Source organism: Hemicordylus capensis, chromosome 5 (assembly GCF_027244095.1).
Source record: "Hemicordylus capensis ecotype Gifberg chromosome 5, rHemCap1.1.pri, whole genome shotgun sequence".
NCBI lineage: Eukaryota > Metazoa > Chordata > Lepidosauria > Squamata > Cordylidae > Hemicordylus > Hemicordylus capensis.
This window is the reverse complement of record NC_069661.1, coordinates 58,823,293-58,845,958: the sequence shown is the minus strand read 5'-3', so window position 1 is coordinate 58,845,958 and position 22,666 is coordinate 58,823,293. Positions and strand designations below refer to the sequence as shown.

The 22,666-nt window shown below is 41.5% G+C and overlaps 1 protein-coding gene and 1 long non-coding RNA gene across 20 annotated transcripts in view; one reads left to right on the top strand and one right to left on the bottom strand.

The window, feature by feature from the left end:
- The window catches only part of LOC128326690 (uncharacterized), a 36,208-nt gene extending 24,045 nt beyond the window's left edge, over positions 1 to 12,163 (bottom strand). Inside the window, exons 1-2 of the long non-coding RNA XR_008308202.1 lie at positions 12,127 to 12,163; positions 11,492 to 11,644 (exon numbers count right to left, since the gene is read on the bottom strand). This is a non-coding gene — a long non-coding RNA (uncharacterized LOC128326690). The remainder of the gene's footprint in view (positions 1 to 11,491; positions 11,645 to 12,126) is intronic.
- Positions 1 to 22,666, top strand: part of INPP4B (inositol polyphosphate-4-phosphatase type II B) — a 461,921-nt gene that overhangs the window by 299,852 nt on the left and 139,403 nt on the right. For all 19 annotated transcript variants that reach the window (XM_053253993.1, XM_053253999.1, XM_053254002.1 and 16 more), the window contains 3 exons: positions 5,618 to 5,748; positions 12,926 to 13,030; positions 14,936 to 15,044. In XM_053253993.1, the coding sequence (XP_053109968.1) occupies positions 5,618 to 5,748; positions 12,926 to 13,030; positions 14,936 to 15,044 (345 nt within the window). The remainder of the gene's footprint in view (positions 1 to 5,617; positions 5,749 to 12,925; positions 13,031 to 14,935; positions 15,045 to 22,666) is intronic.

The following is a 22,666-nucleotide window of genomic DNA, read 5'->3' as shown; positions in this document are numbered from 1 at the left end:
TGAAATATATTAAGTTGTTAAGAGAGAAGCATCGCAGATTCACTTTTAGTGTGCTCCTTTTATTTGACCTAAGCTGATTAACATGATTATACTGATACTAAAAAGAAATACAAAGAATGCGAGCTAAATAAAATTGTACAGTCTGTAGCCATATGCTGAATAAGCCAAATAAGAGTGCAAGATCATAAGGCTGCTATCCACAGTTCATTTAAACTTACAATGCAACTGCTGTGACCAAAAGCCAGTTCAACAGCCATTGACTTCAACATGGTAAACACTTTCTTTGGCAAGCTTAGTGCCAGAAAACTGAGGAGCTAATGACAGCACTCTTCAAACACCTGAATGGATGTCACATAGGAGGGGGCAAACCCTTAATCTTTGCTGCTTCCAGAGGGCAGGACTAAGCGTATAGGCTTAAATTACGGGATGGTCTATTTCAACTGAATGTCAGGAGAAACCCCATAATGAAAAGAACAGTTGAACAATGCAACCAGTTAACCACAGGAAAGGTAGACTTTGAAGATATTCACAAGGACATGCTAAGGAAACCAAGCCCAGTTTTGCATGTGCGTGTATACCTCTGGAATCAGGCCTGATCCCAGTGGCTCCCTGGTGGCAAACCCATTTCTGTGATAGCCCCCTAGCACTCTCCTCACCCTATTTCTGTGATAGTCAGCCAGCAGCCAGGGCTGCTGCCTGCAGGGCTCCTGGTCGGCTTCAGGAAGGGGAGAAGGGGTCCCCATGATGCATCACGCACTCATGTGATGCATTATGGGAGTTCCAGGGGTCAGGCAATGCATCCTGCAGCAGGTAATCATCTGGGCGGTGATCTGCTGGCTCAGAAGAAAGAACTGTATCATCTACAGGAAGGTAAGTTTTTTAAGGCTTCCTCCCTGCTAGCTCTCTTGCCCTTTCTCACTGCTCATGAGAAAGGGCTCTCTGTCTGACTGGAGGTCTTCAAGCAGATGCATTATCTCTGGACTTCCTCCAGTTTTATGATTCATAGTGTATGTGACCTACAATGGAGATATTAATTGATATTGTTTAATTACCTGTAACTGAATAATTTGTGAATCAAACTTTATTCCAAAGCGAAATGTATTGGCCCTGACCCAGAGGTATGAATATACGATCTACATGGGCAGTGGTGTCATTTTCTGTGGTTTGGATGATAATACCCCATCCCCACATGCAGCCCATCTTTACTAGCTGCTTTTTAAACTTTGCAAAGATGCAGAAAACAGCTTGTGAGGCAGAGGAAAAGGAGAGCACTGGGCTGCTGTTCATTCAGTTTACGCAGAATTCCATGAATATATATGAAGAAAAGTGGCACTTTTAAGCAAGTGGGTTAAAGCTGAACAAAGTGAAGAAGAATAGTAAAGGAGAAGAATAGTAAAGCAAATCACCCAGAGATGGAAGTTTAGAGGAGTCTACAAATTCTAATTAATTAATTAATTGTTTTGTTTATTTATTCAACATATTTGTATACTGCCCAAAACACAAGTCTCTGGGCAGTTTACAACAAAACAATAAAAACAACAAGTAAAAAGGTTAAAACATTACAATAATTTAAAATTGAAAACAATGCTAACACTATTTAAAACCATCAAACTATTAAAAGAGTATCTTATTAAAAGCCTGGGTGAACAAATGTGTCCTGACTGCCTTTTTAAAAGTTGCAAGAGATGGGGAGGCTCTTATTTCAACAGGGAGCACATTCCAAAGCCTTGGGGCAGCAATGGAGAAGGCCCGCCCCTGAGTAGCTGCCAGACGAGCTGGTGACAACTGCAGATTAACCTCTCAGTGGGCGGTGTGGCTCATTGGAAAGAAGACATTCTCTTAAATACTCAGGGCCTAAGCTCTTTAGGGCTTTACGTTAAAACCAAAACCTTGTATTTTGCCCAGAAACTTATCAGCAGCCAATGTAGATGTTTTAAGATAGGAATAGTATGGTTCCTCCGAGATGACCCAGAGATCAACCTGGCGGCTGCATTCTGTACCCATTGCAGTTTCTGGACTACGTACAAAGGCAGCCCCACATAGAACTCATTGCAGTAGTCAAGTCTGGAGGTGACCGGCAGATGTACTACTGTGCTGAGGTCATTTATCTCAAGAAACAGACGCAGCTGGCGTATCAGCCGGAACCAATTAATTAAAGCTAATTAAAGGTATATTGCCATTAAGTCTCACTATGGCTACTGCAATTACATTATGTTAAATATAGCTGATTTAATAATGTATTTTAATTATAATTTAATGAATTGCTTTAAGTGAGCTATGAGGGTATTGTCATACATTTGTAAATGTATATGAGTAGCTATGTTTCTTGCAATTAAGATACAATAAAAGAAATATACTTTCAAAAAGAGTTCTCATACCAAATATTTCTTTAGTTTGGAACCCACTACTGTACTGTTTTTCTGTTGTGTTATTATGCTGTTACTAGACAGGGAATTTATATGCATAAACTACCCTATTGGAATATGCAGTTCAAGCAATTTGTTAAATCTAAAGATAAAAATCTAGTAACGTAATCCTGGATTTAAGAATGTGATTGTGGACTATGTGCATGTGTCTGTTTTAAGATGATATTGAAAACTATGGCCTGCCTTCAAAGAGTATGTAAGTGATTCCTGGTAGAATTTAATGAGAACAGCATGCATCTCTGCATTGAAGAAAGGGCTTAGCACTTACCTAAAGAGGATTTTCAGTGTTTTGTGTAATATTTAGCCATCTGCTCCTGATTTCATATTAACCTTTAAGATGGATGCCTTCTGTAACTGATGAATCATAGCTAATTTCATATAAACCTGTATATTCAGTGTAAGGGATGATAGCCATATCTAGATGTGTTAAGATCAGGACATATAGGCCCTAAAAGTGAACCTGTAACACCAGTGGGCAGAATGTCATGACTTGTGATATTTGTGCTAAAGTAGGCATCTGTACTCTGTCATGTTGAAAGCTGTTACCTACCAAGATAGACAAAAGTGTGATTGATGGTCAATTCACTTTGCTTGATGCAAACACAGGTCCAGAATATAATAGCTTGCCAGCAGCTGGGTCATCTGTCAGACCACTGAATTTAAAAATAAAACAGAGAGAAAGAGTTGTTCTCTGGTTTTCTCAGCTGGCCTGTTTTCTTTGTTTTATGGCATTTTAAAGTTCAGTTTTAGTGTTTGCTGAAGTGCAGTTTAATTAGTCTATGCAATTAAGTAACTGTGTGTGTGTGTGTGTTTTTAAATTCACCCGGCAAGAAGGCACCCGGCTGAAAGGCTGATTCTTTGCATCCAAGCTGAAGTTGGTTTAAAATGTATGCTTGTGTAGCATGTATACGTTTATACAATATGTTTAGGTCTGTCCTGAATATATTGTGTATAAATACAGGGTAAAGAAGCATTTTTAAAAGTGGTGGATCTCATGTTTAGCTGTTCTTATTCAACCTCTCATAGGGTCCCTGCAGTGTCTGGTGCGCTGTGTCTGTGTGTGTCAGGCAAGGCAGGTGGAGAGAATGCTGGGAGGGTACATGAGGAGACATGCAGGGGAGGATAGGAAAGAATGCATTGCTGCCTTGGGGATTGTAGTTCCTCTGAGAACCTTTCCCCATGGGGAGCTTACTCATAGATTGTGTGGACTGCCCTCCAGAGTGCTCTGAGAGAAACTACCGTCCCCAGGCATCCCTACTCTATTTCCCAGCCTCCCCTGTAGGACTCCCTGCAAGTGCTGGGTTGGAAATACCACATATTACCTAGGGCAATTGCCCAGGGTTTGGTTGCCTCCTCATTGTGGGTTGACGAGACGGCACTATTGGAAGTGCTGATAGGTCTAATAGCCCAGGCCTACTTCCAGTCCTGCTCTCCTCTGTGCATGTTAACTATCACTAATTCAAACGGATAACTCTTTTCATCTACTACTGTCCCCCTCACATCCTTGCAGAGTACTTATTTCAGATCCCATTCTGTAGCTTAATGGCCCATTCAGTAGAAAAATGCTATGGTCATTAGCTCCCACTGAAGAAATAACTGATCATCCCAGTAAACAGCTTAACAGAGGATGGTCACCCAATAGTAACAATATGATCTCTGTAGCAAGCATCTGACAGAAAATGAACTGCTGCACTCTTTCTAAGGCACCTGGAGTTTTTGAAGTGACACCAAGAGCAGCACTGCTCTAGAAAAAAGCAAATCAAACATGTATCTGTAGTTATCCAGCTCAAGGCTTGGATGAACATTTTGTTTTGTTTTTGTTGGAGGTGAGAGTTTTATGTAGCAGAGGATGTGTATGAGAGGAGAGAGCGGCTCATTAAGCATATCTGGAGACCAATGCTTAAGGTCCAAAAGGTTTATTAGGGAAATTACAAACTATGACAGAAGGCCTGTGCCCCTGCATCTAGCTACATCATGGTACTTGGGAGAAAGAAGCCTGAGAATATCAGTCTACCTGTCTGGTGGGCTAAGAGCAGAATCGAAGTATTTCCTTATTTGTAAAGCCCCCAGTGGTCAGTAAGATAAACGTGTGCAGAGAGCCAATGCTTGGGAGTCACATCTCCAACAGCTTTGTAGCAACAGTTCTACAGCTGCTCGTTCATCAGAACTACTTCTTACCTCTAAAATATTTTATAGTTGACAATAGTCAGTACAAAAGCCTCCTCAGCAAGCCTTCACCAGCTGACATGTTGAGCTGACATGTTGACATTACTTGAAGAGCTTTGTCTATATCCTCAGGTGTCATCAGCTAAAACCCATCCAACACAAAGCATAAGGGGCGGCTCTGGACCCTCTGTCTAAAATGTGGCATATACAGTAAAACTGTTGTCATTTTAGCCATAGAACTATGTCTTGTAGTTTCATATGCCTTCGGACAATACTAAAATGATCTCTATTTCGGTCAGATCAGTCCCCAAAGGAGTGAACAGGGAAACTGGTAATTTGCTAAAGGATTTTCTTGTGTAACTTCAGTGATATAAATGTTTTCACCTAATGCATGCAATTGCCAAATTGAAGATTAATCAAGAAAGGAATACATCCTAGCACACGTTAAGACCAAAACAAATAACCTTTTTTCTTTTTTATTTAAGCTTAAACATGCCACTCCTTGACATAGTTAAAGTTGTTATAACATGAGGACGGATTGTTCGCAAGTCAGTGCCATAATGTTGTATAGACAATTTCTTGAAACTTGTATAGTGGGCTCCCTTGTTTCTAGATTATACAGATATGCTTTTTTTTGCACTGTATGAACAACTAGATATTGAGAGACCAACTCATGTTCCTAGAAGAAGTCATCAGGTAAATAGTGATGACCTCTTAACCAAAAGGTATAGTCTGCAGAATTCTACTTTTGCTACTATTATTTGTTTGAGATTAGGCTTGAATCTGAGAAACATGGATTCATATCCCAGCACTACTCATGGACTCAAGCACGATATAGTCAACCTCAATTTTTAGTCTGAAAACACAAGTAATGCTACCTCACATAGTGGTGGTGTGCGGGTAGATAAAAATTGGAAAACATTTTGCATACTTTTAAAAAAAAGTTAATTACATGTTGAATTTTTGAATAGTAGTAAAAACATTTTTGTTCCTTTGGATTGATGCCATGGTTTGTTTCACTCTAGGAATCAGGAACTTAAAGAACTTGGGGAACTTGCTCCACATTGGGATAATATGCGCAAAAGTGTTGTTGCCCATTGTGATCAAATGTTGAGCCTCTACCAAGACATGTTTGCAGAACTTGGAAAGTACACAGGTATAAAAATTGTTTCACTGAACTCCTGAAGTAATGCTTTGCTGCTTTGTAATTCTACATAAGTACATGCCATAGGAGCTGTTTAAATGAAAATTTGACCCTGGGGAGATATCAGAAATGCAATTCTGGCATGCATGTTTCCCCCAATTCCCCCTCTCCCAACACACTGGGCAGACTATTTATTTATTTATTTATTTGAAGCATTTAATATACCGCCCACTCCAAAGACTCCGGGTGGTGTACAATGACATGTAAATAAGGTAACATTAAAAATTACAATCAAAAATTACAATTAAAAATACAAACTAAAATAGATAATGGAAAAGAAATAAAGTAAACCACAGGGCGAATGCCCAGCGGAAAAGAAAGGTCTTCAGTAAAGATTTAAAGACCGGTAGAGAGGGGGCTAGACGAATCTGAAGGGGAAAAGAGTTCCAAAGAAGTGGGGCAGACATGATTGACGTCCTTGAAGAGTCCTTATTTGTTTGGAGGATCTCCTGGAGCATTGGAGATAAACTTTAGCAGCTTACAAAAACATAGGGATGCTCACTCCTTTCAGCCAAAAGCCAGCTCCCATTCTGTCTTTGGATACAGTCCTAGGTACTGAGGTGTGTGTGTGTACCCAAGAATGTGTGCCTGAATGCAGAAACTATGTCTAAGTAGAGCTATAGAAAGCAGATTCTCTCTCTCTCTCTCTCTCTCTCTCTCTCTCTCTCTCTCTCTCTCTCTCTCTCTATATATATATATATATATACACACACACACACACACACACACACCTGTGGCTAATCCCATGCATAGCAGTTCTCGTGAGAGTTTGCAAGCAAGGGAAAAGGGAGAGGAAAGTGGCCATGGCAGGGAAATAAGGCCAATGGACAGGCAGGCGGGTAGAAAAAGCAGCGTGGGGGGGGGGGAGAAAGCGGCAGCAGCAGGGGGAGGAGAAAGGAAAAGGGAGGAGAGAAAGTGGCAGCCGGCCAGAGAGAAAGAACATTGGAGGAGGGGTAGGGATGAGAAGGAGGGGGCAAGAAGGAGGGAGAACTAGAGGTGCAGATGCTCAGCGCCTGGGCCAGCTAATTAGTTAAAATTCATCATCTGCAGTCCCTGGATTATCCTTCCAGCTAACTGGCCCAACTTGTATATGTATTTATTGAGCATATATACAATTCCTTTTTATGACTTGAGATAAAAAGATATTGCTCAGCTATGGAATCTTTTTCCTTTGCTTCAGAGTGGTTTGTGTCCCCCCCACCCCCATAAGAGTTATAGTCTGCAGGCTTATCATTTGTACTGCCCCACAACCTGTCTTGTTTCCATTCTCTCTTCCTAGAAAGGGAAAGTGGTCTCAATATTGTACCTAAAATTACATGAAAGTTATGTTCCTAGAATTCTGACACCAAGACACTAATAACATATAGGACCTTGGTGTGGAAATCTGAGTTTGAATCCGTGTTAATTGTTTAATTCACATGGTAATTTTTGATTATTTTGTGGAAAGGGATAAGGTAAGCATTTAACAGCAATTTGCATATTTAAAGTGGTACATGAGTAATTAACTGTAATGATATAATCGTTGTGATAACCCTCCTGTGGCTCTCTGGACAAATGTATGCAACAGCCAATCCATGAAAAAAATATTCCCTGTAATTCTGAAATATAAATAATACTTATGAGTTTTGCTCCTGTACAAGAAAGCAATTCTGAAAATATTTGATTCCGTGTATTTCTAGTTCAATAATATTTCTAATAATTCTAGTTCAATAATATTTCTAGTTCAACAATAATTGTCCAGCTTGAAAACACCTTTAAGGGTATAATGAGAAAAGATAGAAATGTACATTTGTCTCCATAGCTTGGAATTATCCTTTGGATTTCAGTGATATACATTCACAAAATGTTTTCTGTCAACATGGAAAAAGCACATATATTTGGCCTCTAATTCAACCAACTACCTACATAATTTCAGGCTCTGATGGAGAAATTTGCTGCAATGTCATAAATACAGGTGGACCTCATCCACAGGGTTCTGTTCCTGCCAATTTCCATGGATAACGAAACCATGGATAACAAGACCTTAAGTCAGTGTCAATGGGGAGGGTTTTTTTAACTTCCTCAGGGTCAAGAAAAGGGCAAAAACAGCTTTAAAAAGCAGAAATTAGTGAAATAACATACTGTGCTGTGCTCTGCAGGTCTCCAGCTGTCCAGCAATGCCCTCTAAAATCCCCAATTTTGCCATTTCCCCACGAAAAAATGGGGATTTTTTTTCCCAAGAAAGAGCCACAAGATTTATTATTTATGTATTCAGTAAATTAGTATACCGCCCACCACCGAAGTCTCTAGGTGGTTTACAGCTTAAAACAAATCAAGAATAAAACAAACTAGGAATTTAACAGTTAAATTTAACTATTAATTTAATTTAACAGTTAAAACATATAAAAACCAGATTAAAATATCCATTAAACACCAACTAACCCAACACAAACACCCTCAAACAAACTTCCCTGAAGATCTTAATTTGTGGGGTTCATAACAAAGAAAGTGTTCACTTAAATACCGTGGGCCTAAGCCATTAAGGGCCTTATAGGTAATAACCAGCACTTTTAATTTTGTCCGGAAACCTATTGGTAGCCAGTATAGATCTTTTGGAATCAGAATAATATGGTCTCTACGGGACATCCCAGATGAAGCTGATAAAAAGCACTACTGGCCACCACCTCCACTTGAGATATCAGGGAGAGAGTTGGGTCCAGAAGTACTCCCAGACTGCAAACCTGTTCCTTCTGGAAGAGTGTAACCCCACCCAGAATAAGGAGGTCTATCCCATTTCCCGAACTGCGGCTTCCTACATTGAGCACTTCCGTCTTGTTTGGATTCAGTCTCAGGTTGTTATCCCTCAGCCAGCCCATCACTGCCTCAGAGCAGGCATTTAGAGAAGTTATGCCATTGCCTGATGAAGCTGACATGTAGTAGAGAAGTAGATATAGGTGCCATCAGTTTACTGATAACACCCTGCACTCAGTCCCCTGATGATCTCTCCCAGCGGTTTCATGTAGATGTTTAAAAGCATTGGAGACAAAATGGAGCCCTGAAGGACACCATACAAAAGCTCTCACTTGGCTCAGATAAGCAAAATAGTAGCTGGAAATAACCTCTGAAGTCATTTCAGGCCACCTTGAAACCACAGACAAGTGATTTTTTATTTTTTAAATCATGTATACCAGGGCCGGGTCTCCTTTGCCGGACCACAGATACACAAAACCGCAGATGTTGCGGCCGCATGTTATGAGGTCCACCTGTTAGTCAAGGAAAACATTGATACTCTTCAAAATATTGCTTTTCAGAAAGTTGCCATTTTAAAAAATCACCCAGCAACCAATCAGAAGGTTCTTTTGGAAGGAAACATTGCCTATTCTGTGCCAGAAAATTATGGCGCATGTGGGCTAGCCAAGCTTCCATTAGGCAGCCACCACATGTTCACACCATTACCCAAGAGAATGACTATTCATAACACTGTTTCATCTGCACAATGGGTTACTGTATGCTGTGGTGAATGTGAAAGTGTGTTGCTTGCAGAGACTGCAACCCTTCTCTGCATATTATTTAGTTGTAGGGTTCTCTGAAATAATGAGATGGTTGGCTGCATTCCAGTGCACCACTTCTGACCAGCTGAGTAAATGAGGAATTGATAAATTCCTTAGACAGCCCTCCTCTAAGTGTGATTCCAGGTGGCAACTTCCGCAACGATGGCAAATCCTGGAATTATGATACTAGCATCCCTGTTGAGCACCACATATTCTGGACATTAACGATTTGCACTTCCATCAATCAAGTTAGTCCCATATGAATTGCTAACTGCAGACCACACCTCATGCTTGCATATTCCTCTTTCTGGAACCATTGATCAATTAGTGCATAAACAATTGGACTATATTGGAATAAAATGTGGCACACATATTGCCCCTAAATGGACTATGTTCCCCATTATATTAGCTGTTAACGTGTGTGGTGCTTGTAATTGTTTTCACAATTGTTTTTTTCTTATATGTATTTGCTACTTGGTATTCCTTCCTTCCTTCCTTCCGTCCTTCCTTCCTGCATCCTGGGAGCTCTTGAGCAATTTCTGTTCCAGGTACTACTATCCAGGCCCAGATATACTTAGCTACAGGGGTGGAATTGCATTATTTTGAATAGCTCCCATCTGGGATATAGCAAAGTTACAGGTGTTCAGTACTAGAAATTATGTTTGGTCTGATTGAACATGTAGGTCAGTCATTTCTGTTCTTTTTCTAGATAGGTTTAAAAGATTAGAATAAGGCTTGTGCCGGAAAAGCTGCTCATCACAAATTGAAATTTGTTTTCCATGGATTTGCTTGAGGAGTCATTAAATTCATTGTTGTGTTTGCCAAATATGGACTACTATTTTAACCAGTGGGCATCGGGCTCCTCAGAGCACTGCTTATACAGTTTTCTTTGGACAGCACAATCATGGAAGCGCCTGCAGACTGTTGTTGCTGCAGCCACACATGAACAGATGCAACTTAGCTTTTCTTATGTGAAGCAAGTCATGACAAGCCTATAACATGTGATGGCATGACCACCCATTTTGTGTTCATTCTTTGTTCATTTTGCTTTCTGCTCGCTGCCTTCTTTTTGCCCCCTTCTTTTCGTTGCCAAGATATACACACATGTCCAGCACTATTACACATTGACACACAAACCAGCATACACTTGTGGTTTGTGTGTCAACGTGAAAGCAAAATGTTGTTTTACTGCCAGCTTTGGCACCTTGTACTCAGGAGAGCCAGTGCAATGTAGCGACCAAAGGTGTGTACCAGGTAGTCCATGGTTCCAAACTAGTTTTTGTCTTGAAGTCACTGTGTGTGTATTTTACAGATTTGTATCCTGCCTTTCGGTATAAAAGCTTCCAAGGCAGCTTTATCTATGTCTTAGACTGTAATATGAAGAGGATAATACTAGCCTCAATACATTAAGACTATTGTAAGGGATTATTCAGCTAGCATATGTAAAAAAGAAATGCTTAATCATGGTATCTTCATACTTTGGGTCTTAGAAGTTGCCCATGATGTATGGCTGTGTCAGTGCAGGGGTGGCCCTACAAATGTTGAAAATCATCACATTCCTAAAGTAAATGCACTTTCTTGGTGTTTGGGTTTGGTTTTTTAAAGTATGTAAATAGTGTGGAAGTCATTGGATAGAGCGTGGAAGTCATTGGAGGAGAGCTGGTCTTGTGTTAGCAAGCATGAATTGTCACAGTGGCTAAGTAGGGTCTGCCCTGGTTTGTATTTGAATGGGAGAATACATGTGAACACTATAAGGTATTCTGCTTTGGGGAATGGGGCCACTTAGGGAAGAGCATGTTCCAAATCCCCTCCCTGTCATCTTCAGATAGGGCTGAGAGAGTCTCCTGCCTGTAACTTTGGAGAACCCTGTGTAGACTAGGGATGTGCAGAAGGTTCCAAGTCGGAACATTCTGAGCTTGGAACGGGCCATTCCAAGTGTCCTGAGCTCAGAACAGAACACCCCTAAAAAGGGGATCCTGTTCTGAGCTCAGAATGGAACAAGCCAGTTCTGTTTGGAACATTCTGAGTGTTGTGGCCTTAAAAAGAAAAAAAAAATAAGATAATGAGGGTGGCACTGGAGGACAGTGAGAGGTACCTTTAACATTAAATTAATGGAAGCACTTATAGGTACCTTTACAGTTAAATTAATTGAAGCTCTCGCTTACCACCAGCGGTAACGCCGGGACTGTGCAAGTTGCTGCCATGGGGCTCCGGAAAGTATCCTGTGTGGCAGTGCCGGTGGCGGTATGTCTCCGACCAGAGCTCACCTGGCCTCTATGCATTCCAGAGGCATGGCTTGTGCAGTTCCAGCATTACCTCTGGTGTTAAGAGAGAGCTTTGATTAATTTTAAAGGTACCTGTAAGTGCTTCCAGTAAGCAACTGTCCCTATCCTACCCCAGCTCAGCATCCATCCAGTGGTGGTTGTGAGGACTGGTCTACCTGCTGATCCCAATTGGTAGACCAGCTCTCCCTGGAAAAGCAACACCATTTTGAGACCCGTTTTTCCAGCAAAATGGGCCTCAAAATGTCATGTGAATCACCCCAATCAGTTTGGGTTATTTGGGGCTGATTCATCAAGGCAGCTGGCCAAGCCAGCTAGCTGCTTTCAACGAATCAATTTGGGGGTCTGCATTTCGATTCAACCTCAAATCGAATTGCAGATTTTGATTCATGTGCACCCCTACTTTGCACTACACTTTTAGTGTAGACAGTATTAAGCTAGATGGATCAATGGTCTGATTTGGTAGAAATCAGCTTCTGTGTTCCACATACATGTATATTTTGCTGTTTAACACCTACTGGGAATCCATGATGGACCACAGCTGCCTAGTATCTGTAAATAGAAGGAAATACAAGTTCAGACAACTGCCTGTAAGTACTTACCAAGTAGGAAGGTGAGGAACCTGTGACCATGAGGAGTACGTACTCATATTGCATGTCGTCTGAACCCACCAAATCTGGTTACTGAGATTCTTTGCCCAACTCCTAAAACTTAGGGATGAAAGTCAGTAAAATTTGGGTGAAGAATCTTAGTAACCAGATTTGGCGGGTTCAGATAACCTGCCTGACAGGAGCATGCATTCCTCACACTCGCTGGTTCTTCTCCTTCCTATTTGGTAAGTACTTACAGGTGGTCGTCTGAATTCGCTCAAGTATGTGACCATGACACAGGACCTCTATATATAAATCACCTGCTAATTTTTACACAGACGTTCTTTCCATACAGGAATTTAGTAGACTGAGGCCCTGTTCCTGAGTTGCTCACTAGCTCTTTCCTGATGTTTAGCATACACACAAACATAATACAGTTTAACTGTGGACTGATTTTCCAACATTGGGATCATCCATCAATGAGCAGCGGGTAGTTGGGGAGGGGGAAATAAACAGTTTGTTCTGTGAATTAAAAGCTGTTCTGCCGAGTGCTGTTGAGACACATGCTGAGAGAGTCAGTTAGCAAACATTTTCTTAATACACAATTACACATTAAAGGTAATTTTAAAATGATGCCAACATCTAAGTATTATCCTAGCATTTTAAAAAAGACAAAACATCTGTTGAGCATTTCAGATTAATGAGTCTGTAAAATTTTACTTTCCAGGCTCTTCCTTCAAATCAAGCTGTAGTAAAGGGGAAAAGACACTAGAATTTGTTCCAGTCAATCTACATCTGCAGAGAATGTACGTGCATAGTCCTCGGCTGAAAGGTATTTTTATTTTTTTATTTATTATTTACATTTTATATCCCGCTCTTCCTCCAAGGAGCCCAGAGCGGTGTACTATATACTTAAGTTCCTCCTCACAACAACCCTGTGAAGTATGTTAGGCTGAGAGAGAAGTGACTGGCCCAGAGTCACCCAGCAAGTTTCATGGCTGAATGGGGATTTGAACTCAGGTCTCTCCGGTCCTAGTCCAGCACTCTAACCACTATACCACACTGGCTCTCTGGTATGTTGCATTCGCTACACAGTTTGTTCATGTCAGGTTTTGGCCAACATTCCCTGGGCTTGGTTTAGATCTGTAGTCATGACCTTTCTCTATTTCACATTTTAAATCCACAAGAATGTTCCCCACATAGGATACAGCTGATCTGGAATGTTGAAAGGTAGAAAATCTTGTTGCAGCCAGTATGCTTATATTTGGCATAAATATAATCAAGCTCTCACACTTAAACTGGTACAGTCCTATTAAAATAAACAACTGCAATTCTTTAAGTAAAATTAAACCAATTGCCAGAACAGAAACTTGTTTAGATGCTACTGAAACACTGACAAATAATGGGCTCATCTAAGCTCCTGTAGCAGGGAGTTTCACAGACTGTATGCCCCAATGGAAAAGGCCCTCTTGCATGTTGCCACCAATTGGGCCTATAAGGATGGCAAGACAACTTCAACAGATGGCCTCAAAGAGTGGGCATATTCATATAGGCAAAGGCAGTGCATTAGGTACCATGATCTTAAGCAATTTAGAACCCTGCAGGTAGTAACCAGTGCTTGGAAATTGACTGAAAACCATTGCAGCTGGTATAATAGCAGCGTAACATAATCATGAAACCTAGCTCTAATCAAAAGCATTTTACACTAGTTGAAGATTCTGAGTCTTCAAGGACAATCCCACATAAAGCGCGTGATAGTAAATAATTGTCAAATTAACAAGTCCCTGAGTTATCATGACCAAAGCCCTATAAAAATATTCTACACATGGCTATAGTAGCACTGTAGCCTTAAGAGAGCTTCCTTAGTGTAATAGCAAAGCCTCAAGCAAGCATATTCCTAATCCCAATAATGGAACCATAATAAAAAATCTCTTCATGAATTCTGTAGCCATTTCAGGCTAATGGAATTATTTTATATCTGCCTTTAAATTAGAGCTTAGCTACAACCAATGCAGCAGTGTTAAATCAGTTTCTGGGGATCTATTCGGAATCCCACCCATGATGCTAAGATACGGTTCATTAACTGTTAATCATTTGTTCAATGTTTTTGCGTATGGAGACATTTGTCATCAGAATAAAAAAAGATTGTGTTTTAGACAGAGAGAATTTGATTCTGTTTTAATGTGGCACATTCTAAATGAAAACAAATAAGCTGCATCTGAAAAATGGTATATCTTTATGGATGCCTTTTGGAATTATCCCTTTCAAGCTGGCCCTCCCAAGTTTTGGAAAGCTCTCTCAATAAAATTGATCAAAAATATCTAAAAGACACATGCTTAGTGGAAGCACACCTTCTAACCTTACAATAATGTTCTGAAATGAGGGAAATAAGGAAAACCTTACTACTACTATTACACATATTTATATACCACTTGTCAGCAAAAGTTCTCAAAGTGGTTTTCACAGAAAAACAAACAATAAATAAGATGGTTCCATATCCCCAAAATGCTCACAACGTAAAAAGAAACACACCTAAATTTGAAGCAACCACCACGGGAGGGCTGCTGTGCTGGGGTTGAATAGGGGCAGTTGCTTTTCCCCTGCTAAATATAAGAGAATCGCCACTTTAAAAGGTGCCTCTTTGCTCAGTTAGCAGGGACGATCCTCAACAAAGGGTTTAGTGCAACCATATCTGTGTGTGAATGCAAATCTCAATATTTGTCTATTCCTGTTGCAGATGTTCTATATGATGTCATCACAGTAGGAGCCCCTGCAGCACATTTTCAGGGTTTTAAAAATGGGGGTCTTCAGAAACTGTTGAATAAATTTGAAGCAGAAAGACGAAAGTAAGTATATATCAGCAACTGTTCCAGAAATCAAGCCAGGCCATGTCCTTAAGTATTTTAAAATATTGGCTGCTTATCTGTTTTTGCATTGAATTGAGTAACACCATCTCTATCTTTCAAGACTTAAAACCTTAGCAGCAGTTGTAATCCTATGAATTGTCTTGTGGATATTTCTCTTATAAGCTGCTTTTGTATGTTATAATTTGTAATGTTATGTAAATGAACAAAATTATTAGAAAATGCAAGTTTAAAGTAAGAAGGCCTATGAACATCACGAACAAAGTGGCACATGGTATATGTTTACTAAATATCAATAGAATGTGCATCTTCACAAAACGTAATCAATCAATTAATCTTTATTACCATCATAGACCAGCATAAAGTATTAGGGGTGATTACATATTACATTTTAAAAGTAGAAATTAAAAGCCTAGGGGTGGACAATACAAGCATATAATGTAAATATACTATATACTATAGGAATCAGAAGGAGAAGTAAAATTTAAAATAAAGCTATGGCTGTCTAAGATAGAAAAAGACTGCAAACTAAATGAGCCAATGACCGAGATCTAAGAATTGCTGTTAACAGTAGTTATTAATGGTAAAAAATGGGTACAAATATTTGTAAAGGCATCATAAAACATCATTTAAAAAAAGCATGAAAGAGAGACGCAAGAATGCATTAAAAAGTTATATGAAAAACATGGAGGCATATAAAATCATAAAAAGATGGGTACAAATATTTATAAAAGGCATCATAAAACATTTTTTAAAGGCATAAAAGAGAGAAGCAAGAATGCATGTATTTAAAAGTTATATTCAAAATGTGGAGACATATAAAATCATACAAGGGCAACTACAGACATAGTAAGAGTTTTATCAATTTAAAGGTAAAGTGTGCCGTCAAGTCGATTTCTATTCCTGGCGCCCACAGAGCCCTGTGGGTTTTCTTTGGTAGAATACAGGAAGGATTTACCATTGCCTCCTCTCACGCATTATGAGATAATGCCTTTCAGCATCTTCCCATATCACTGCTGCCCGATATAGTACCAGCGGGGATTTGAACAAGCAGCCTTCTGCTTGTTAGTCAAGCATTTCCCTGCTGTGCCACTTAAGGTCTAGGCAAGGTAAAAAACCAAGAAGCTGTGGGACTATAGGACCGCTGGGCAGGGGCATATCTAGGGTAGGGCAGGCAGGGCACGTGCCCTGGGCGCCACTTGAAGGGGGGCACAAATTCTTAAAATTATTTTTTTTTTAAAATGGCCACCAAAAACAAAATGGCCACTGCACATGCTCAAATGGCCTCTGTGAGGCCCTAGGACATGCCAGGCCTCACAGAGGCCATTTGAGCATGCGTGGTGGCCATTTTGATTTCAGTGGCCATTAAAAAAAACCAATTATTTTTTAAAATGGCCACTGCACATGCTCAAATGGTCTCTGCGAGGCCCTAGAGGCCAACAGTGGGAGGGGTAACCTTTGCAGACCCCCCCAGCCTATAGGAAGCACCCCGAAGGGGCTACAGGTTAAAAAAAATTACTTTAATATAATATAAGTCACTGTACACATATTCAGTTTGGCACTATGTACAGAGAATCAGGGCTTATGAATACTGAGCTGAAGTTTATGAGCTAGGATTGTATTCATTTGCTCTTACTTTGCCTTATGATAAGTGAATTAAATGTGGTGTCTTAAAAAGATGGTTATTAATGGTGAGTTTGTCTTTGAATCAGTGTGAAATCTTTAGTATTAAGGCCCACTGGGAGTTTTTTGCTATCTTTCTCTCATTTTAACTGTCTTTCTGAAATACTAGAATAAATTCCAAGCAGTGACACAGTTTACTCTGCATATCCTTTAATTATTTTCAGAGTATCTGGGAAAAGTCAAATTCTCCATTTATTTTTAAAACTTATGTAATAGTGATGCTACAATGCATAGTAGAGAATTAGACAGGCACTTCTGTTTAGTTTTCCAAGTACACCTCCACATAGTATTTGGGTATTTCATGAGCCCCAGCATACTGAAATTTGTAGTTTTCCAGCATTTTTTGGTCTGGCTACATCCACTGCTAAATAGTTTTTGAAATTTTAGAAGATTAATGAGCTTGACATATTTTTCAGCTGATATTATAGTAAAGTTATCTGAAAGATGGGTGTCAGATGTTTGGACAGGGGGTGCAATTTCAGTGCTTGCCCTAGACGCTATTTTCCCTAGATACGCCTCTGACGCTGGCTGCCATGAAGCACTCTGAGGCAGCAGGCAAAGGTGTGCTCAAGTTAGTCCATAAAGTGGGTCACTGGGTACGTACAGGTCATCATCTGCTGGATTTTAATTTCTGCCATGCTCAAGTAAGTGGTGGCAGGATTGCTATCAGAAAGCAGTAAAGAGGTATAAAATGGGTCCGTTTGATTAGGATAGTTATGTATATGTAATAGTTATGTAATAACAGTAGAATGAAGGTGGCACAAATGTCCCTGTAATACAAACACTGAAGGAGGACTTGCCCTGTTGTTTCTACTTGCCCTAAGTTGCAGGGGCATTGACGTTCCAAGAGTGGAATCTTACTATATTGTTCCTCAGGTACAGCTGAGGGAAGAACATGGCAGTGTGCCAGTGTGAAGGCCCTCCTGTGCTTTGGGACTTCCAGTTACGTTAGGTATGCCACAGGAGAGGTAGTATATCTGAGTCCTTTACTAATGAGGAGGTTTGGGGCTTTGCCTGTGTCAGATTGTCACTCTGTGTCTGTAATACGATGTTTGATAAGTGCCTTGGATGCATTGTAGCCCATGTTAACTAAGAGAGGTGGGGATAGGCCCAGGAACAATATTTTAGTCATAATTGACTGTTTCCAGCTGGATTGGAAGTCATCACTCAGGTCAGGGGAGCAAGCCCTAAGGGACAGAGATAAAGTCTAAGCCAATAGTTGATCATCCAGACCCTTGCTTCCACTTTTTAAAAATTAAAATTAGAAAATTTTGCCTCCACTTTCATCAGTCGTGTCTCCAGTCACAAGTGGCATTAGAGAGGCATCTTGGAACTTGAGGGGCTAATCTTAGGAACTTTGATTGCACATGTTCCAGTGTAGTGAAGTTAGGGAAGGGGCCCAGCTGGATACTGTAGAATAGCTGTGCCAGCAACTTGGATTCATACAATTTAAGCGCTGCAGGTATATAATGGCCACCTCTTCTCTGGAGAAACTTAAGGACAGCAGAGGTGGTACTCTATGCATTTAATGCTGCATAGTCCCCACATGTTTTCCTAGTGCCAGTGTAATTCAGGACTATCCCCAGGTATTTAAAACAAGGTAAAGGCAAGGTAAAGTGTGCTGTCAAGTCGATTTCAACTCCTGGCGCCCACAGTGCCCTGTGGTTTTCTTTTGGTAGAATTCAGGAGGGATTTACCATTGCCTCCCGCCGGCGATTGTAGATCAGCCTTCCCTAAAGCCAGCCTGTTCCTCCACCAGCAGATTTTCCTGCTCTAGCCAGTCCCATAATTTCCAGTGCAGATGTCTCGCGTAGAGCTTGCTGATTGTGTTGGCAGGCTAATGAGTCTGTAATTGGATCGTTCTTTCTGCCCTTTAAAAAAAAAAGGAACAATAATTGCTGTCCCCCCGTCTTTGGGGATGCGACCATGTGTATCAATGAAGGTAAATAGATAGGCCAGAATAGGGGCCCACCAATCCAGATTGGTTTTAAAGGCCTCAGGTGGAATCAGGTCTTCTCCTGGGGCCTTCCCAGATTTCAGTTGGGTGACAAGGCTCTTGATCTCAGGTGTTGTCACTGGTTTCCATGCAGTCGTGTCCTCTATAGCTTGCCCAGGGTGCCCGCCTTCCATGGAAGACTCATTGTAGAGTCCATGGAAGACTCATTGTAGAGTTCATATCCCTGGGGGGATATGGCAGTCTAGTTCAGTCGTGCCATTGCTATGGCTGCACATGGTGATGCACCAGAATGCAGCTGAATCATTCGTTCAGACTGCCTGGATGAGTCGTGCCCAGTTGGCTTTCCTGGCTTCTTTTTTCTTACGTGCCACCAGTTGTTTGTACCTCCTCTTTTGCTGAAGGAGGTCCTTCACTGCCATTGGTCCACTGCTGGCTTTATAAACCTGGTAGGAGGTGGTGGGAGCTTTTTAGCGTTAAAACATTCTTTAGCAAGCCAAGGTTTAGTGGTAATGACTCTGTCACAGGGGTGCACTACTTTTGCATTTTAGGTGCCGTTGAAGCTCACAGACTAGAATGCTGTAAATCTCCCGAGGTGTGCAAGGGAGGTTCAGCTGTTATCAGGGCCAGCTGAACCTCCCTTGCACACCTTGGGAGATTTACAGCATTCTAGTCTGCAAGCAGCCCAGTTATCACTTGATCAAGTCATTTAGGAAGAAAACGTTAAGTTTAGTAGTTATTTGTGCCAAGCAGAGTCCCCCAAAGTTTGACCTCCGGTCCTTTGAAATTCGATTGAAAAGCAGCCCATCAGTCTCGAGGTTGGAAGGGGGGCATTGATGTTTTGTGTATAGGTGTGATAATCAGCGTCCAATCTAGTGTTGAAGTCTCCACCAAAGACCATCAGCACATCAGGTTGAGAAAGGCTGACGGCCGCAGCATAGGTTTCTAATTCAGCCCAGATTGTTCTAAGCTGGGGTTTCCGCTGTTGTGGAGGGAGATAAGTATTAATTATCAGCAAGGAGGAGTGACTGAATTGGATTAACACTGCCATAGCATAGTGCTTGAGTGGTGGGAGAGATCTTGATATTGCATGAAGAGTGGTGGAAACTAGTACCCCCAAACTGCCTTTGGATCTTTCACGGCCCATCCCTGGCTCAGCCCTAACTAAGAATGAGAGAAATCTGTTCAGTAATATTCCCCCCGTCGTCCATGATTCCTGTATCAGGATGATGTCATGGTGGGCCAAGTAATCAGTGAATCGGGCATCCCTTGCAGATGCAGCCCATCCAGCCACATTCCAGGAGAGGAGGGACACCTTATTCTGGTCTTCTGGATGTCATGGGGTTGGACTGCAAGCTGTTGTCATAGCAGATAGGACTCACTGAGGGAGGGGGGGTTATCCTCCAGGATCTGCCCATCCGACCCCGGAGACACTGGTGTTGCCCTCAGTTGGCCCTGCACTTCCATCTCAGTGGCCAGCTGGTCTGGATCCAGTCCAGGAAGGTCAGTACGAGAGTCCTGAGTGCTCTCAGTCTCTGGTAGACTACCTTGAGAGGGTAGACTACCCCTGCTAACTGGGCAAAGAAGCACCTTTTACCGTGGTGATTCTCTTTATTTAGCAGGGGGAGAGTAACTGGCCCTATCCACCCTCAGCACAGTACTTCCAATGACTGTTGCTGGTGTGTGTCTTATGTTTCTTTTTAGAATGTGAGCCCTTTGGGGACAGGGAGCCATCTTATTTGTTATTTCTCTTTGTAAACCGCCCTGAGCCATTTTTGGAAGGGCGGTATAGAAATTGAATAATAATAATAATAATAATAATTATTATTATTATTATTATTATTATTATTATTATTATTATTATTATTGAGTGCTCAGCTTAACACTATCAGGGGGAGTTCCTGGGCCCATATCTTGTGTGTCAGTGTCCTCTGGGGCTACAGCAAGGACCTGGATCCCCACAGCAGGGAGATCAGCGGGCGGGACCTGGGTGCACACTGTCCCTGGTGGGCTGTCTTGGTTGTTCAACTTGCCCATACAGTGGTCCCTCGACTTACGAAGATAATCCGATCCGAACGCACGTTCGTAGGTCGGAATTTTCGTAAGTCGAAAAGCGCATCCACGGAGGTCCGGAAACACTCGTAAGTCGAGGAAACCGCATCTAAAAATTCGTAGGTCGAGGAAGCCGCATCTAAACCGGCAACGACTTCCGGTATTTTTTGTCGTTCGTATGTCTAAATCTTCGGATGTCGAGTGCTTCGTAAGTCGAGGGACCACTGTTTTCTCAAGTTGAGCATCGCTGGTTATGGGTGCCTCAGTGCCCATTTCTTGCAGAGCGGATGATGCATCCACTGAATTAGTGGATTGGTAGTATAGGGATGCTGTAGGCGGGGGGAGGGTGCTAGAGGGCTCTGTCCTTCACTCATTGTTTGCCAGGATATTTGTGTAAGTCTGGACTTCTATCGTAGAGGCCATCTCTATATACGTGAGAAGGAGGCACTGCAGGGAGGTCCTGGGGAGTCTTTGATGCAGGCAGCCTGTGTGGGGTGAGCAGAGCAGTAACAAAGTGTGGATCTGAGGCAAGAAGCACTCCCAGGCACATATCTGCCATGTCTGGAACCTTTGTTCTAATTGTCATTGGGCATCCTGTGGAGGCAGGGAGAAGCCTGGGGGATTGGACACAGTCACTTTCACATTCACTTTCTAATTCAGATTCTGTTCCAGATTCAATGCACTTTAATGAACCTTTTTAGAGGAGAGGACATTTCCAGCAGAGTGTTCCGGCTGTAGTTATTTGGGCCATGGCCTGATATTGGATAGGCTGGAGTGTCTTGATATAGCATGTAATGGTTGAACTTCCATTTCCTGTTCCAGATTGTTTTCAGAACTTGAGTCTAGATACACACACCCTTGTATCTTTGGCTGTGGTCTTCATCTCTCCATAAGCACAGTGAGCTTATTTTTTTAAGTGTAGTAAATCATCCTGGCTGTGCAGCTGGGAATTAACCATCTCTGCAAAGAGAGTTGGTTGTGGCTTATCTTGGCCGATAAAATTGTTATGGCTAGATGCGTCTGGCCCTAGTTTAGCCTTCAGTGGCTCAGCTTGTGAAGAGTTGATACGGCTGGGGAGGGGTAATTTATTGGTAGTGCAGTTGACAGGTTTATTGTTGTCAGTAATTAGCAAGCCCGTGATTAATGATCTAGTGCCAAAGTACCAAAAGACACGATGAGAACTTAAATTAAATTGCCTTAAATTTTGGATTGAGCGTAGAAGTTGAGAAGGCGCATAGGCTGATTTAAAGGTTAAAAATAGACTCTTATGATCTGACTGAGTTGGCAAGAAGTGAAAATTCTCGAGCTCTGTGGATCCAATTTAATCTCTACAACTGGACTAAATTTGGTTCAAACTGAAGTCCTCAAGTTAGATCTCTTCCACCTCAAATGTTCACGCATCCTCCATCTTGGATCAAGTTGGATGACATCATTACAAACTACACCATTGAGATGTCCCTTTGTGTCACTCACTACAACTGTACCAAATTTGGTTCAAATTGGTTAGACAGTCCTCAAGTTAGTACACTTGCACCTCAAAGTTCACACATCTGCCAACTTGGATCGGAATGGATGACATCACAAATGATGCCATTGGGCCATTCCTATGTGTAGGGATACACCTGTAGCAAATTTGGTTCAAATCAGTTAAGCGGTTCACAAGTTAGCCCACTTGTGCCTCAAATGTTTACATGTCCACCATCTTGAATCAGGGTGGATGACATCATAACAAACTATGCCACTGAGGTGCCCCTATGTGTCCCTACAACTATATGCGATTAGGTTCATATTGGTCCAGGCATTTCAGTTGATGGTGGGGGTGGAGGACACACATGAATATGCAGAATGCCGGGTGCTCTCATAAGCCTACTGGAAAGTCGTCTAAACCCTGCAATTTTTCATGGGAAAAAACTTT